General features: G+C 52.4%; 2 protein-coding genes across 3 annotated transcripts in view; one reads left to right on the top strand and one right to left on the bottom strand.

Moving 5' to 3' along the window:
- Nucleotides 1-822: 822 nt before the first annotated feature.
- On the bottom strand, nt 823-6808 carry NOB1 (NIN1 (RPN12) binding protein 1 homolog). Its single transcript, XM_004583991.3, has 9 exons — nt 6646-6808; nt 6344-6476; nt 5563-5693; nt 4418-4489; nt 4128-4256; nt 3833-4036; nt 3229-3326; nt 1599-1743; nt 823-1416 (listed from the first exon to the last, which is right to left on the bottom strand). The coding sequence occupies exons 1-9, from the start codon at nt 6706-6708 to the stop codon at nt 1147-1149; spliced, it is 1245 nt and encodes a 414-aa protein (XP_004584048.1). The 5' UTR covers nt 6709-6808; the 3' UTR covers nt 823-1146.
- A 4094-nt stretch (nt 6809-10902) lies between these two features.
- Nucleotides 10903-15022, top strand: part of WWP2 (WW domain containing E3 ubiquitin protein ligase 2) — a 122272-nt gene continuing 118152 nt past the window's right edge. The window contains exon 1 of one of the 2 annotated variants that reach the window (XM_058675113.1): nt 10903-11001. The gene's annotated coding sequence lies outside the window, so the exon portion shown is untranslated. The remainder of the gene's footprint in view (nt 11002-15022) is intronic. The other variant, XM_058675112.1, reaches the window with a different exon arrangement.

Genomic DNA, 15022 nt, shown 5'->3' with positions numbered 1-15022 from the left:
TGTTCACTGTCTTTTGATTCATTTACCTACATGCTTTGTGCAGCATCTCCATCTTTCCTTGAGACAGGGCCCGGTGTGATAGTGTAGTGGTTAAAGTCCTTGCCTTGAACGCACCGGGATCCCATATGGGCACTGGTTGTAATCCCGGCAGCCCCGCTTCCCATCCAGCTCCCTGCTTGTGGCCTGGGAAAGCAGTTGACGGCCCAAAGCTTTGGGACCCTGCACCCACGTGGGAGACCTGGAAGAGGCTCCAGACTCATGGCTTCAGATCAGCTCAGCTCCAGCTGTTGCGGCCACTTGGGGAGTGCATCATCACACGGAAGATCTTCCTCTCTGTCTCTCCTCCTCTCTGTAAATCTACCTTCCAATATAAATAAATAAATCTTAAAAAAAAACCAAAAAACATAGGTAACAAACAAGAAACATAAAACAAAGGGTAACTCCAGAAAGCAGGTTGTTTCTTTATCACCCTGCCCGTCTGCCTGCTGGATGACAGAATGGGAAAACGGAGAGGCCGGAGAGGCCAGGACCTCTGGGTTACCTCCCCAGCACCCTGGGCTCTAGACAGGCATCCATCCTCCCACCAGCCAGGATCTGAGGGTATGGGAGGAGCGACCACAGCATATGCATGTCCAACCTACCTGGTGTTGGCAGGGGCGTAACCAGACATTGGACTTGGTTTACATGTGTGCTCAGGCATGCAAGGGAAAAGCAGATGAGGCCGGCTAACCAGGGCTGATCCCAAGGAACAGCTGCATAGGGATTTGTGGCAGTGAACTTTCCTGAGTGAGTTTAACGTTTTGCAAAAAAGACATTGACAGATGGTGGTTCCTAGTTTTATTTTTAATATTTTCTGACAAAAAGATAAATATAAACATTTGATCCTTGTGTAGCAGTCTTCAAATTACAAAGAAGCAAAAATACAGTCTATTTAACAAAATGCACTGAAGCCCTCATCCAAAGTTAGAAAAATACTGCCTCTGGCCATCACCGCCTTCCAGGGTGGGTGATCTTGGGCCACTGTGCCCTGAGGGCCAGGCTCTGGGACACCCTCCAGCATGCCACGCTCTGGCAGCTGCCCAGCCAGGCCCAATCCAGCCCAGTGCCAGGGAGAGCAGACAGCAGGACAGCAGGACAGCCTGCATTTCACCTCTTCTTCACAAACTTCTTCCTGGAAGCGTTGGGGTTTAAGCGTCTCCGCCCTCCTCCCAGGGCACTGTCCCGGAGCTGCAGAGCAGCCGAGCGGCTGGAGATGTCGTTCTCAGCGAAGGGGGACAGTCCGGCCACATAGTCAGGGGCAAACACATTGGTTTTCTGCCGGGCTTTGCGGGAGAGTCGCAGCTGTGGGAAGCGCTGGTCTTCGGTCAGGTGAGGGTTGGTGGCATACTTGCCCCCCTTGGGCATGGGCAGTGAATACTGAAAACAGAGTATCAGGGTCAGATGCCACCGGTAGCTGGCTCACCTCACTGATCGTGGTCAGGCAGCCACGGCCAGACCTGACTGCCTGCTAGGGCATAGAACTGTGCATGGGATTCGGCACAGGGCCGAAAAACCTGGGGTTTAACGGTTTATTAGTTAGGATGGAGGCGGCCACTCACCCGCAATCCTCGTGGATTCAGCACCTTGGGGTTGCGGGAGAAGTGCATGTGCAGGGTGCCATCGTCACTGACAGTCACCGACACCTTCTTTAGGGTCTTGTTCCCACAGTGGGCACAGAACACTCGGCTCATGTCAGACGTCGTCCTGGGAGGCACAAAAGGAGATGCAGGGCCATGCGTGTTAAGCCCATCTGCAGAACACACGGGGGACAGGCTGTGTGCCTCCCCCGCCCCCCTGCATGGACACGGAAGCCTGTGCACCCTCCTGCCTGGAAAGGCCACCTTCTGCAGTGGAAGAGTGGATGTTGCACAACCATGCTGGACAGTGTCAGGCATCTTTCCAAACTCATCCTCAGCCAATCGTAGGAGGTGGGCACTGCCTCCACTGTACAGATGGGAAACTGAGGCAGGCAACATATCAGGCCCAAGGTGACACAGAAACCCAGGCGATGTGGCTCCAGAATAGCAATGCATTTGCCGGATTTTCACCTCAGCTCTAACCATTTTGTCCACAGTGTGAGCCCAGGCGTGAGCTCGGGGAAGAGCAAGAACTTCTAATGAATGACCCAGTGAACACTATAAGCCTGCCAAGGGTGGGCTCTGTGTTGAAGCAGCCCCAGCTGCTGCTCGGGACGCCCACATGCCATGTCGGGCTGCCTGGTTCCAGTCCTGGCTACTCTGCTTCTGATCCAGCTTCCTGCTATTATACCTAAGGACTTGGGCCTCTGCAGTCAGGTAAGAGATATGGGTGGGGTTATAGGCTTCTGGCTTTAGAGCCTCACCACTGTGGGCATCTGGGGAGTGAGCCTGGACATGAAATTTTTCTCTTTGCCTTTCAAATAAACAAAGCAAAACCCAATCCTGGCTCTGTAGACCTATGTGTGGCTCCTAAGGGCAGCCTCTGAGGCCTTGGCTGCCTCCTGTCCCCTGAAACTACCAGCAGGCAGAGGGAGGGCTGTGTCACATGGCTGGAGAAGCCCAATCCCTTATCTGCTAGCCACCCCACCATGAACTCAGTGCCTACACACAGCGGCTAAGAGCTAATAATCCCACCAGGAGGGCTGGTCTCACAAGAACAGGGAACAGCTCACATGATGGCAAGACCAGGCCAATCTGTCGCCTGCTAGCATCAGCATCCCACTTGGGCAGTGTTTCATGTCCTGGATGCTCCACTTCCCATCCAGCTTCCTACTTGGATTGGCTCAGCTCCAGCCACTGTCGCCATTTGGGGAGCAAAGCAGTGAATGCAAAAACTTTCTTTCTCTGTCTTTTTCTCTCTCTGTAAATCCTTTCCAATAAATATAAAAAAACTAAAGTACAGGCTCTGTCTAGCTTCCTGCTAAAGTACACCCTGCAAGGTGATAGGAGATGCCTTGAGCAATTGGCCGTCTGCTGCCAGTGAGCAAAACCTGTCCAGGCTTCCTGCCTGGGGCCTGGTGTAGCCCCAGCTATTGGGGGCGAGTAGGGAGCTCTTCTTAATAAATGATAAAGAATGAGGCAGAGCTGAGGCCACATGGAAATGATGGGATGGATGAAACCTGTGGATAGCAGGTTCCTTGTTCAAGAACTCTGAAGAAGGGATAGGAGCGCTCAACAGAGGGGTCCCAGACCCTGATTTTTGGTGACTTACTTGAAGCAGCCATGGCAGCGCAAGATGTAGCTCCGGGCCTCACGGATCAGCATGCCGTTCACCGCCAGCACATGCAGCCCCATCTGCAGCAGAACGTTCTACAACCAACAGTTAAAGAACTGAGCCACACTGTGTTTTAATGTCAATCTGCTATTGCAGCTGAGGGGCTATGCATACCCTGGTTTGTCTCCTGACCCTTGGCCAAGCGATGAGTCAGGCTGGGATGTCTCTCAAAGTATGGACATGAGGACCCAGATTTCCTTCTGATGGCCCATGCTGGGGTCTGTGCTCCCCAGCAGCAGTCCCCACACGCACACACCTGCTATAGCTGGGCAAGCACATTCCGTGCTGGCTGGAGACCTTCTCAGCTTTTCCAGGTGCCTAACCGAGCTTGGAAGATGACACCCCCAAGCCCCCCATGAAAGAAAGCAGCAAGTGAGGAGTATTAGACATTAACCCAAATGAGTTCTGCCAGTGTGCTGTATGACTGTTTCGCCTCCAAACAAAATCAAAACTGCCTGAGGAGCACAGGAGAAGCCCCCCACCCCTCCAGCTTCCACAGGGCCGTGGCAGGGGACTTGCAGGACCCAGCCCAGTCCCCCACCTGCATGGCAAAGTCTGTGGTCACACAGCCAACTCGCACGTCCTTCGGGACGTCACACTGCTCCAGCTCCTGCTGGATCTGCTTGATGTTGCTGGGGGTGATCCAGCCACCATCGTCATCACTGTCCTCTTTGCTTTCTTCAAATCCATTTTCCTCTTCTTTCTCTTCTTGCTCCTCCCTGGGATCATCCTCACCTTGGTCCATCTGAAATGCCAAGAGAAGCCACAACTCCCAGCCCACAGCAGCGGCAGGAAGAGACCGCAGCACTGCCCACAGGAGACATCCAGGGCCTTACCAGCAGCTCCTGGAGCTCCTGGTCAATACTGGGCAGTGGGTTTCTCCAGAACATGAAGGAGCTGAATGCCGGGTCCTCAGGCTCCCGGGCTTGCTGTCCTTGATCCACTGTGTCTTGTGGGTACTTAGACTGAGATGAAAGGAAATCCGCTTAAAACCCAAAATGAGGAGTGACAGATGAACTCACACAACGAGCTAGTCTGATTGGACAGAGCTGAGTGAATGACCGCTGGGTCGGCCATGAGCAGTCAGAATGGCACCTAGGACAGGCAGGAGCCCCAAAGCACTTACCTTGGAAGGCAGATGGAAACCCAAAATGTGAAGAGGAGTTTCAGGGTGCTGAATGGATGAGCTCACTTTAGCCTTTAAAAAAACAAAACACACACACTCATACACACACACAAATTTTAAAGACCAGATCTGAGTAAGGAAACCCACACTGGAAATTCAGTATGAAAGAGTAACTAGGAATAAAATTAAAAAAAAAAAAAAAGTGTTTTTCCCTTGGCTATTGAAATCAAGATATGCAATACAACCACTCTGTGCCATTGTAGAGTTGCTTGGAAGCAGCATCATTATCTGTGACACCCAGAAGGATCTCGGGTCACTGAGGATAAACACATAAGAGTTTGTTAAAGCTATTTATAGCCTTCCCCACCTTCTGCCCATGACTGTTTGGACAAGGTGTGGGCTCTGATCTGGAGGACTGGAAATGTGGTAAGAAAAAGGGAAGGCAGTCCCGAGCAGCTCAGCAGTGAGAGCCCATGAGGTCCTGAGGACTTCAGGCAGCGGAGACCAAGAATTGGGGCTGGCGTTGTGGCGCAGTGCATGAAGCCATCACTTGACCTGACATCCTACTATTCCGCTTCCAATCTCGCTTCTAACTAACGCTCCCCAGAGGCAGTAGATCACAGCTCAAGTGCGTGGGCCCCTGACACCCTCATGGGAGACCCGCACGGGATTCCTGGCTTTGGCCTGACCCAGCCTAGCCGTTGCACATTTTCCTTTCACTCTGCCTTTCAAGTAGATGTAAAAAACCCGTTTTATTCTTTCTGCATTTTCCAAATTTAAACGTTTCCCTCCAAACTGCAAAGCCAGACCCTTAGACACATTTGCTACCTATAACAAATGAACCTTGTCTGGCTCCAGATCCAAAACAATTCACATTTATAAAATATGTAGGGAAGGCGAACACTGACTGGCTACTGGATGACATAGGAGAAATTATCTCCTATATTGTGTTGGAGAAATTTATGTTTTAGAACCACACCCCAAAACACTCATTGAGAAAATAATACATGATGTCTTTTTTCAGAATGCCGTTAGGACTGGCCCAGATGACCAAGATGCTAACTGTGGGGACCACTGGTTGATGGGAATGCTACACGACTCTGTTCACGTTTGCAGTGCTGACAGAGCCAGCCCTCCCAAGGTACCTTTTCAGGTTCTTGTTTCAGGTGTGACACCCCGACGAACTCTGCTTCCAGCTGGTAGGTGAGCGCCAGCACCTGGATGTCAGTGGCAGAGAGGCTGGGGTAGTCTCCGGTTTTCTTGGAGAACTCAGTCACTGTGGAACAGACAAGGACAGTGACAGTTAGACGCCAGAGCCCAATGCCCCGAGTAGCCTTGATGGAAGTATTAGTAAGCTTAGGGACCTGTTGCACTAGCCTAGTAGCTAAAAGCCCTTGCCTTGCATGCACTGTGATTCCATATGGACGTTGGTTCCTATCCCGGTGGTTCCACTTCCCATCCACCTCCCTGCTTGTGGCCTGGGAAAGCAGTCGAGAACAGCCCAATGCTTTGGGACTCTGCACCCGCATGGGAGACCTGGAAGAGGCTCCTGGTTCCTGGCTTCGGATCGGCGCAGCACCAGCTGTTGCGGTCACTTGGGGAGTGAATCATCAGATGGAATGTTCCTCTCTGTCTCTCCTCCTCTATGTATATCTGACTTTCCAATAATAAATAAATAAATCTTTAAAAAACAAGAAGAGTTAACAACTTGGGGTACCCATCTCCAGAACAAAGTGCCTGGGCCCAGTACCGGATGCTTGTGACCCGGCTCCATGCCAAGTACTTGGGTCCTGCCACCCAGCCATAGGGGACGTGGGGAACAAGTCCTCCTTCCCGGCTTTGGCCTGGCACAGCCCGGGGTGTTTGGGCAGCGAACCGGTGACTGGGACAGCTCTGTCACTCCGGCGTTCGGCCCGCGGCACTCACCCAGGCGCACGTACTCCGGGAAGGGCTCCTTGAACCGCAGCTCGTAGGGCAGGACCGCCAGCCGCCTGCGCGTGGCCTTGTCGCGAATCTCGTTGACCACGTCGCGGATGGTGTAGATGTTCTTCCCGATGTCCTGCGTGGAGATCGGCGCGTTGCACCCGATTTCATCACGGGCGCTTCCCCCGGGGAGACCGCCCCACCGATCGCAGAAGCTCGGGTCCCTCCCTCCAAGCCCAGGTCCCTCCCTCCAGGCCCAGGTCCCTTTACTCCTCCCGCACACCCGGCCCCGAGGCCTCCAGCACCTGCAGAGCCGCGTCCCGCAGGAAAGCCCCCGCGTCCGCCACAACGTGCTCCACCGGCGCCATGTTGGCGAGCGAGCCGCGAGCACGCGTGCGCGCGAGCTGACGCCCGAATCCTGCGTCCAGCCCGGGCCTCGGCGGAGATGGAGGGGCGCCACCTGGCGGCTGCGCGCGGCTCTCCCGGCTCGGGGTCGCCCGCGGGGGGCACCGAGAAACGGGTGAAGGTGAGGGATTATTTTTCAAATAGCGCAACAGCCAAAGTCAGGAACTGCATCTGGGTCTCCTCATGTTGGTGACAGGAGTCCAAACACTCGGGCCCTCATTTTACCAGGGAGTTGGATCAGAGGCAGAAGAGATGAGTATGGGATGACTCCAAAGCAGGGACCTTAACCCTGTGCTGCAATACTGCCCCTACCCGGCTTTTAAGTGTGATGTCTGGGGTCGCCTGCAATGTGCGGTTCCACAGTGCTCCACTTCTGACCCAGCTCCCTGATAACCTGCCTGGGAAGGCAGTAGAAATGGCCTGGTTACTTGGGGCAGATGCCGCCCACGTGAGAGACCTGAGGAGTCGTCAGGTGGCTGCTTGCCTTGCTCTCGTTGCTGACTGGCCTTGTTGGGTCCAGCAGTTAAAGGTCTTGCTTATAAATAAAAACTTATCAGATACAGTTGTGACAAATCTGATCATCTGTATTGATTTTTTTTTTTGCAGGAGGACATGTACAAATTTTACAGTTTTAAAAGTGTCTGCATATTTGAAAGAGTTACAGAGAGAGGGAGGAACAGAGATCTTCCATCTGCTGCTTCACTCCCCAAATGTCCACAATGGCAAGGGCCGGGCCAGACTGAAGCCGGAATCCAGGAGCTTCTTCCTGGTCTCCAGTGTGGGTAATAGGGGCTCTAGGTGCTTGGGCTATCCTCCAAAGCTTCTCCTAGGTCCTCAACAGGGACTGGGACCCATCGCAAATGGGACAGTTGGGGCATGAACCTGCACCCATATGGGATGCTAGCATCTCAGGCAGTGGCTTTACCCGCTATGCCACATGCCAGCCCCTGTGCTGTACTTTCTGTAGAACACAAACCACCTGCCTCTGCCTGCACCATGGGCACCTGTGCCAGTCCCTGACACCTGCTGGGAGAAGGAAGCAGGCATTTATTTCATAACGGGCAGAGCAAAGTTAAAGGCATCTGTCGCTGAACTCCCTGAGGGGTCCAAAGTGGTGAATATATGAATGAAAGCAAGGCTCGAGCAGTGTGTGGCCATCCCTGACTGGTCTGGTGCGTGTGACCTGCTCTTGGTCGGTGAGAGGAGGCTGTCAAGGAGAGGTGAACTTCTCCAGGGTCTGCTGGTGTACTGCTCATTACCTGGTTAGTGCAGTGACGGGGTACCAACCATGGAGGTGATACTGAAGTTTCAGCCTTGATGATGTGGGGTCTGGCAGAGCTGGCCTGATCTTTCTGTCATTTTCTTTAACAAGGAATTGACTTGCCATCATTACTTGCAGAAATAGGAACTACAAACTGAGGGAGAGAAAGTAGGGCCTGATAAAGTCTACATCAGAGGCACTGGGGCCAGGGGCTTAGCCTCTTCTTTAAGATGACTAATTTATTGATAAGGCAGGGGTAGAGACGGGGGCGGGGCACGGGGGAAGAGATCTTCCATTGGCTGATGGACTTCCCAAATGGCTACAGTGGTCAGAGCTGTTTCAGTTCTCTCCTTGGGGAGTACTGCCTACCCTCAAGGCCTCCGTGACTGTATTAGAAGAACACCTCCCAGGGCTGGGGCTTTGGGCAGTGCTTGGGATGGCCACATCTCACACCACGTGTCTGCGCTGAAGTCTTGGTCTGACCCACAGTTCTCACTACCTGCATATGCCCGCCCTGTGAGGCAGCTGAGCAGAGAAGGGCATCACTTGGAAGATCAGGATTGAATTCCAGGCTCCTGGCTTCTCCCTGGCTCAAGCAGAAGTGGGGAGCAAATCAGCAGATGAAATTCTCTCTTTCTCCCTTTCCTCTCAAATAACTTTGACAAAGGAACAATCTCCCAAAGGCTTATGCCCAACTGCAGTCTTATTCCCTAACCTACCTTTTCTGGGAACCTCCATCTGAAAACTTCGGGCATTTTCATTTAGGAAGAAGGTTAAGGTTCTCCTGCGTGCCTCAAGCTTTCTCTACAATTGTTAAAGTTCTTTTATTCCCCTTTTTTTTTTTAATGGAAGGCATTACCAACAAAAGTATTTGAGCAAAGACTCATTCCTCTGGTTAGATCTCATTGATGCTGAGGCTGCAGCGACACTGGCGTCGTAGTTGTCTGCCGGGCTGCTGTGACCAGGTCACTGGGCCTTGGGCCCTTGTCTGACTGGGAAGGGCTGGGTGGAGCATCGTGCTGGTGCTGCTGACCTGAGGGCTGTACGATTGTGACCACTGATCTAGGGGACTAGCCAGGAGAAAGAAAAGATTAGGATTCCTGGGATTTACATGCCAGGAAACACCAAGGATAATTATTAATAGAAAAAGGTTCTTGACATTTTTTCCCCGGAGGGCATTTTCACTCTTTTTTATGCTTGTAACAGTCCCGAAGCTCCACCACCCCCAAAGCCTTAGAAGGGTCCCCATATAGCCTGCAAACACACATTCAACTATTTTATTCTGCCATGGGTTGTTGGCTGTTACAAAAGCTCTGAGCAGGGTGGGGTGTGTGTACTGCCGGGGAGCGCCTTCAGTGTTGGAGTTGAATGTGGAGGCTCACCAGGGCAAAGGTTTTGAGGTGTGGAAATCCAGGGAGGGTTTAGGCATTGAGGGGCATGCTAATGACTTGCATTTTGGGGACATTTCCCAGAGCTGAACTGAGTAACTGAGACAATTTTCTTTTTTTTTTTTTTTTTAAAGATTTATTCATTTTATTACAGCCAGATATACAGAGAGGAGGAGAGACAGAGAGGAAGATCTTCCGTCCGATGATTCACTCCCCAAGTGAGCCGCAACGGGCCGATGCGTGCCGCTCCGATGCCGGGAACCTGGAACCTCTTCCGGGTCTCCCACGCGGGTGCAGTGTCCCAAAGCATTGGGCCGTCCTCAACTGCTTTCCCAGGCTACAAGCAGGGAGCTGGATGGGAAGTGGAGCTGCCGGGATTAGAACCGGCGCCCATATGGGATCCCGGGGCTTTCAAGGTGAGGACTTTAGCCGCTAGACCACGCCGCCGGGCCCTGACACAATTTTCTTAATGCCCCCCTCCTTCGATTTATTTTCTTGATAAGCACAGTGACAGAGGGAGAGGCAGATCTTTCATTCACTGGACCGACTGTGCCAGGTTGGTTTGTAAATGTTTATTTATTTTTATTGGAACGGCAGTTTTACAGAGAGAAGGAGAGACAGAAAGATCTTCTATCTGCTGGTTCACTCCCCAAATGGACACAACAGTTGGAGCTGAGCTGATCCGAAGCCAGGAACCAGGAGCTTCTTCCAGGTCTCCCATGCAGGTGCAGGGTCCCAAGGCTTTGGGCCGTCCTCGACTGCTTTCCCAGGCCACAAGCAGGGAGCTGGATGGGAAGTGGAGCTGCCGGGACTAGAACCAATGACCATATGGGATTCTGGCACATACAAAGGGAGGATTTGGCCACTGAGCCATGGTGCTGGACCTGGGTCCCAGGCTGGGTTTTAACTTTATGGGGCCTGGTGTGGTGATGTTTCACACTAATCCTCTGTCCGTGGAAACAAAGTGCACCCTTGCCTGTGCATCAGTCCCTATGTTTGAGGTCAGATTTTCACCCAAGGATAAATTTAAATTTTTCTTTTTTTCTCACCACACTTAGTTTTTGTCATTTACTGAGATGTTATTGTTTGTGTCTTGCAGTAAAGTCAACACAAATTCAAGCAGCCCAATGGAATTTGATTTTGACGATCAAAGCTTATTTATTTCCTTTTAGAAGTAGAAGCATGCTGCATGCCGTATGATGGAGCAGACGCAGATCTGAGATTTTACTTTAAGTTAAGGAGCTCAAATATTCGTAATTTGTTGACTCCATTGAAATAGGTGTTCTTTGCACCTGTAAAATGGGTCTGTATCATAGCACGCACCTCTCCCGGGTTGCCGAGCAGACTGAAGGCAGCGTCTGACACTCGGGGAGCGCTCAATTTATACGACAGCATCCGGCGGGCGGCCAAAGCTCCCGATTAAACACACGGACACAGACACCCGGGGCAGATCCTCGCCGCCCAGGCCTAGGTGGCCAGCACCTGAGCGCCCGGCCAGCCTCTTCCGGGTCAGGTGACCGCGCGCGGTCACGTGACCCGGCCCGAGTGCGGGCGGTGGAAGGCGGAAGTGGGAGAGGAGTTGAGCGCCGCTTCTCGGGCCCGGGCAGGTAGCGAGCGCTGGCGCGGGGGGCGCGGCGGGTGCGGCGAGCGCGGCGGGCGGCGCCGAGCGGGCCGGGGGCGGCGGGCGGCGCGCGGGGGGGACCGGGCCTGCTGCTGGGGGCAGCGGCGCGGCCCGGGCGCCGGGGGGCGGCGGCTTCCTGTGGGAGGGGCCTGGCGCGGCGGTTCCGGCCTCCGAGGAGGGGTGTCCCGGCTCCCGCCCGAGCGGGGTGGGCGCGCCGGGGCCGCCGCGGGCTGAGCGGCCGGGGAGCGGCTGGAGGAGCCGCGAGCCTCCGGGAGCCGAGTGGGCGGACCGGGGAGGTGTCTGTGGGGCTCTGGAAGGGGGAGTCGCTGAGAGGGGAAGGGTTACAGGTCGGGGAGCTGCTTCCCGACCTCAGGCCGTCTTCCCTGCCGCGTCTTGGGGCAGGCTCGTGCTTGGAGACTTTGATTTCGGTCCTTGCCAGTCTGTAAACTTCTGGGGGTGGGTCACAGAATCTTGCTCTCGGCACACCCACTTAGTCCTGCAGGTGTAGGGCTTCCGCTTGTTGGGAATCTAATCATTCCAGATCATCTTTTCTTTGAGAATGTGTGTGTGTCTGTGTGTGTGTGTATATGTGTGTGTATATATATATATATATATATATATATATATATATATATATACACATGTATATATATATATATATATATTTGCCTCATCAAGTCGCGCTCAGGGCTTAAAAAAGAAAGAAAGCTGGGGGCTCGTTTCTCTGGCTGTAGGGAGGTTGCAGCCTACCCTCTTGACCCTGACCTAGCCCAGCTGGACAGAACCGCCTTGGCCTGTCTGCGGACAACTTTCTCTCTGGTTTAAATTATTCAACTTCCCTGACCATGTGACTGCTTATCTTGACAAGCTGTAACTAGGTGGGGTCACCTAGAGGTCTGAGTTGTGTGTTCCTTCTCCTGACCTGCTGCGTGATGTTGAGATGAAATACCCGTGTGGGAGCCGTTCATCCTCCTCCTTCTATAAACGTTTGCTGAAATGTGCAGAAGCCATGCTCACAAATGCAAACTTGGGAGCCCTGAGTCATTGTGGGTGACCAGTAGGAAAACAAAACGACTGTGTATCTATTAATGTATTACTGTGTCTGGAGTGTATAGGAACATCTAGAAGTTAACTTTTTGTTGTAGCTGAGGTGAGTTAGGGGAGGATGGTGTTTGGCCTATTTGACAAGGGACAGGTCAACTTGAGGGAGTTGTTTTAAGACTTTTTTTTTTTACTCTTTCTTGACACTGATCTCTTCCTGCTAGACTACAGATCCCTCAGGGACAGGGTTCAGATTTTTTTTTAAAGATATATTTATTTTTATTGGAAAGGCAGATATATAGAGAGGAGGAGAGACAGAGTGGAAGATCTTCTGTCCGATGGTTCACTCCTTAAGTGGCCACAATGGCTAGAGCTGAGCCAGTCTGAAGCCAGGAGCCCAGAGCTGCTTCTGGGTCTCCTATGCGGGTGCAGGGTCCCAAGGCTTTGGGCCATCCTCAGTTGCTCTCCCAGGCCACAAGCAGGGAGCTGGATGGGAAGCAGAGCCGCTGGGATTAGAATTGGCGCCCATTTGGGTCCTGGCGCGTTGAAGGCGAGGATTTTAGCCGCTAGGCTATCGTGCTGGGCTCCAGGGTTCAGATTTTACTGGCTTTCCTTGACTGCTGACCCAGTGCCTGGCGTGTGGTGGGCACCTGGTCAGTGTCTGTCCTAGTCTGTTGTGCTGTACTAACAGCACAGTCCGGGTCACTTCTGCGTGAGAGAACTGTGTGTGAATCCTGGTCTGTCAGATGGGAAGTCTGCGGTGGAGGGGCTGCAGTTGATGAGGGCCTTCTCGCTGTGTTGTAGCATGGTGGAGGGCGTCACGTGGAGTGAGCGAAGAGAGGCTGAACTCCTTTCCCGGAAAACCTGTTTTTGTGATAGTGAAGAACCCTCGCCCCCGCTCCCTCCACCACTTGCTTTGCTGGTTAAGCATCTTACAACACGAGATTTCGGGGAAACATTCAAACCAGAGCACTGCTGTGCTTGGCCCATCAGTGTTGCAAGGACCCTTGCCACGCCAAGTCCCGCTGAGGCACTGCCAGTGGCTGCATGGTACTGGTGAGCTTTGGAGAGGGACGGGAAGCATTAAGGCCATGCAAAGACTGGGAGACAGCATAGGAAAAAAATCCAGTATCTTGTGGGTGTTTTTTAGCATAGTAAGTGATCACATAAGTGTAAGTTATTAATAATGCTGTTTTTGAAATAATGGGCTAAATATAATTGATCTCATATTTCTAATTTTGCTTTTTAAAATGTGCTTTCTAGAAAATTAAAACAGGGCTCCCACTTTGTTTCTTTCAGACAGAACTAGTCTATGTAGCAGGAAGATAGAAGCACACAGGAAAGTCCAAGCCCCTCACCTTTGTGGGCCTTGAATTCTGCTGGGAAAAGCTGCAATAAAGAATCAACCAGGCAAAATAGCTATTAGAATAAGGCAGTGAAGAAGAATGTGGTGTGTTGGGTAGAGTTGCAAGTAACTTTATTTTTTTTTTTTTAAGATTTGCTTGTTTCTCATTGGAAAGGCAGATTTATAGAAAAAGGGAGAGAGAAAGCTTCTGTCCACTGCTTCACTCCCAAAATGACCACAGTGGTTGGAGCTGAGCTGATCCAAAGCCCAGGAGTCAGGTGTCTCCTCTGGTCCTCCCACGTGGGTGCAAGGTCCCAAGGCTTTGGGCTATCTTCTACTGATTTCCCAAACCATAAGCAGGCGCTTTGATTGGAAACAGAGTGGCCGGGACACGAGCTGGCACCCAAATAGGATGCTGATGCCAGCAGGCAGAGGGTTAGCCTATGGAGCCATTGTGCTGGTTCACTCCCCAGGAGGCTGCAATGGCTGGAGCTGAGCCATTCTGAAGCCAGGAGCCAGGAGCCAGGAGCCAGGAGCTTCCTCTGGGTCTCCCATGCGCGTGTAGGGTCTGTAGGCTTTGGGCCATCTTCCCAGGCCACAAACAGGGAGCTGGAAGGGAAGTGGAGCAGCCGGGACGTGAATCAGTAGATACATCTTTTAAAAAATAAATCTACTTGAAAGAGAGAGATCTCCCATCTGGTTGTTCATTTCCCAAATGCCTGCAACAGCCAGGGTTGGGCCAAGCCAAATCTGGGAACCTGGAGCTCAATTCAGGTCTCCATGGTGACTGCTTGAGCCGTCATCCGTCACCTGCTAGTGCAGTACCAAGAAGATAGTTCAGAAGCTGGGGAACTAGGATGCCCACCAGGCACTCCTATATTGGTTCCTGGTGTCCCAACTGGTAACCCGACTCTTACACCCAACACACTTCCCTGGGAGGCAGTTTTAAATCTAAGGTCTTTGGAAAAGCCTCCCTAAGGAGGTCATGTCTGAATGCAGGTCTCAGGAAGCTGGGGAGAAGGAGCCCTGTGGCTGAATGAGGGAACAGTAGTGCAGACAGGGAGGAGTGAGCATAAAAGCCCTGGAGAAGGGGCGCTAGGGAAGGCGTGGGGAGCAACAAGGAGGCCGGCCTGGTTGCCAGAGCAGGGAGGATGGTATCAGGGTGGTGCTGGGCGTGGGGAGAGGGAGCTGTGTGTCTTGGAGGGCTTAGTAGGCCATTGCAGAGATGCTGGTTTCCAACAGGAGGTGAGCTGTTTGAGGGTTCTGAGCAGTAGTGTGGACATAATCCACCTGCTTTTTTTTTTTTTTTTCTGTTTTTTGAGATTTGTATTCTTTTTATTTGAATGGCAGATTTGTAAAGAGATGGAGAGGTAGAGAGGGAAAGAGCTTCCATATGCTGGTTCACTCTTCAAATGCCGCCACTGCCAGAGCCAGTCTGAAACCAGAAGCCTCCTCTGAGTCTGTCATGTAGGTTCAGGGTCCCCACAACTTGGACCATCCTCTGCTGCTTTTCCACCCCATAAGCAGGGAGCTGCATGGGAAGTGGAGGAACTAGGACATAAACTGTTGCCCGTATGAGATGTTCACTCTCAAAGGTGGAGGATTAGCCTCTTAAGCCATG

Source organism: Ochotona princeps, chromosome 16 (genome assembly GCF_030435755.1).
Source record: "Ochotona princeps isolate mOchPri1 chromosome 16, mOchPri1.hap1, whole genome shotgun sequence".
In the NCBI taxonomy this organism is placed as follows: Eukaryota; Metazoa; Chordata; class Mammalia; order Lagomorpha; family Ochotonidae; genus Ochotona; species Ochotona princeps.
The sequence above is the reverse complement of the archived record's forward strand: the minus strand, read 5'-3'. Positions and strand labels throughout refer to the sequence as shown.

Coding starts and splice junctions, on each gene's coding strand:
- NOB1 (XM_004583991.3), bottom strand. CDS start 6,708: ATGGCGCCGGTGGAGCACGTTGTGGCGGACGCGGGGGCTTTCCTGCGG. Junction 4,490..5,562: donor TGAAACAAGAACCTGAAAAG/GTACCTTGGGAG, acceptor GTTTTTTTAAAG/GCTAAAGTGAGCTCATCCAT. Junction 4,257..4,417: donor GTTTCCATCTGCCTTCCAAG/GTAAGTGCTTTG, acceptor CTTTCATCTCAG/TCTAAGTACCCACAAGACAC.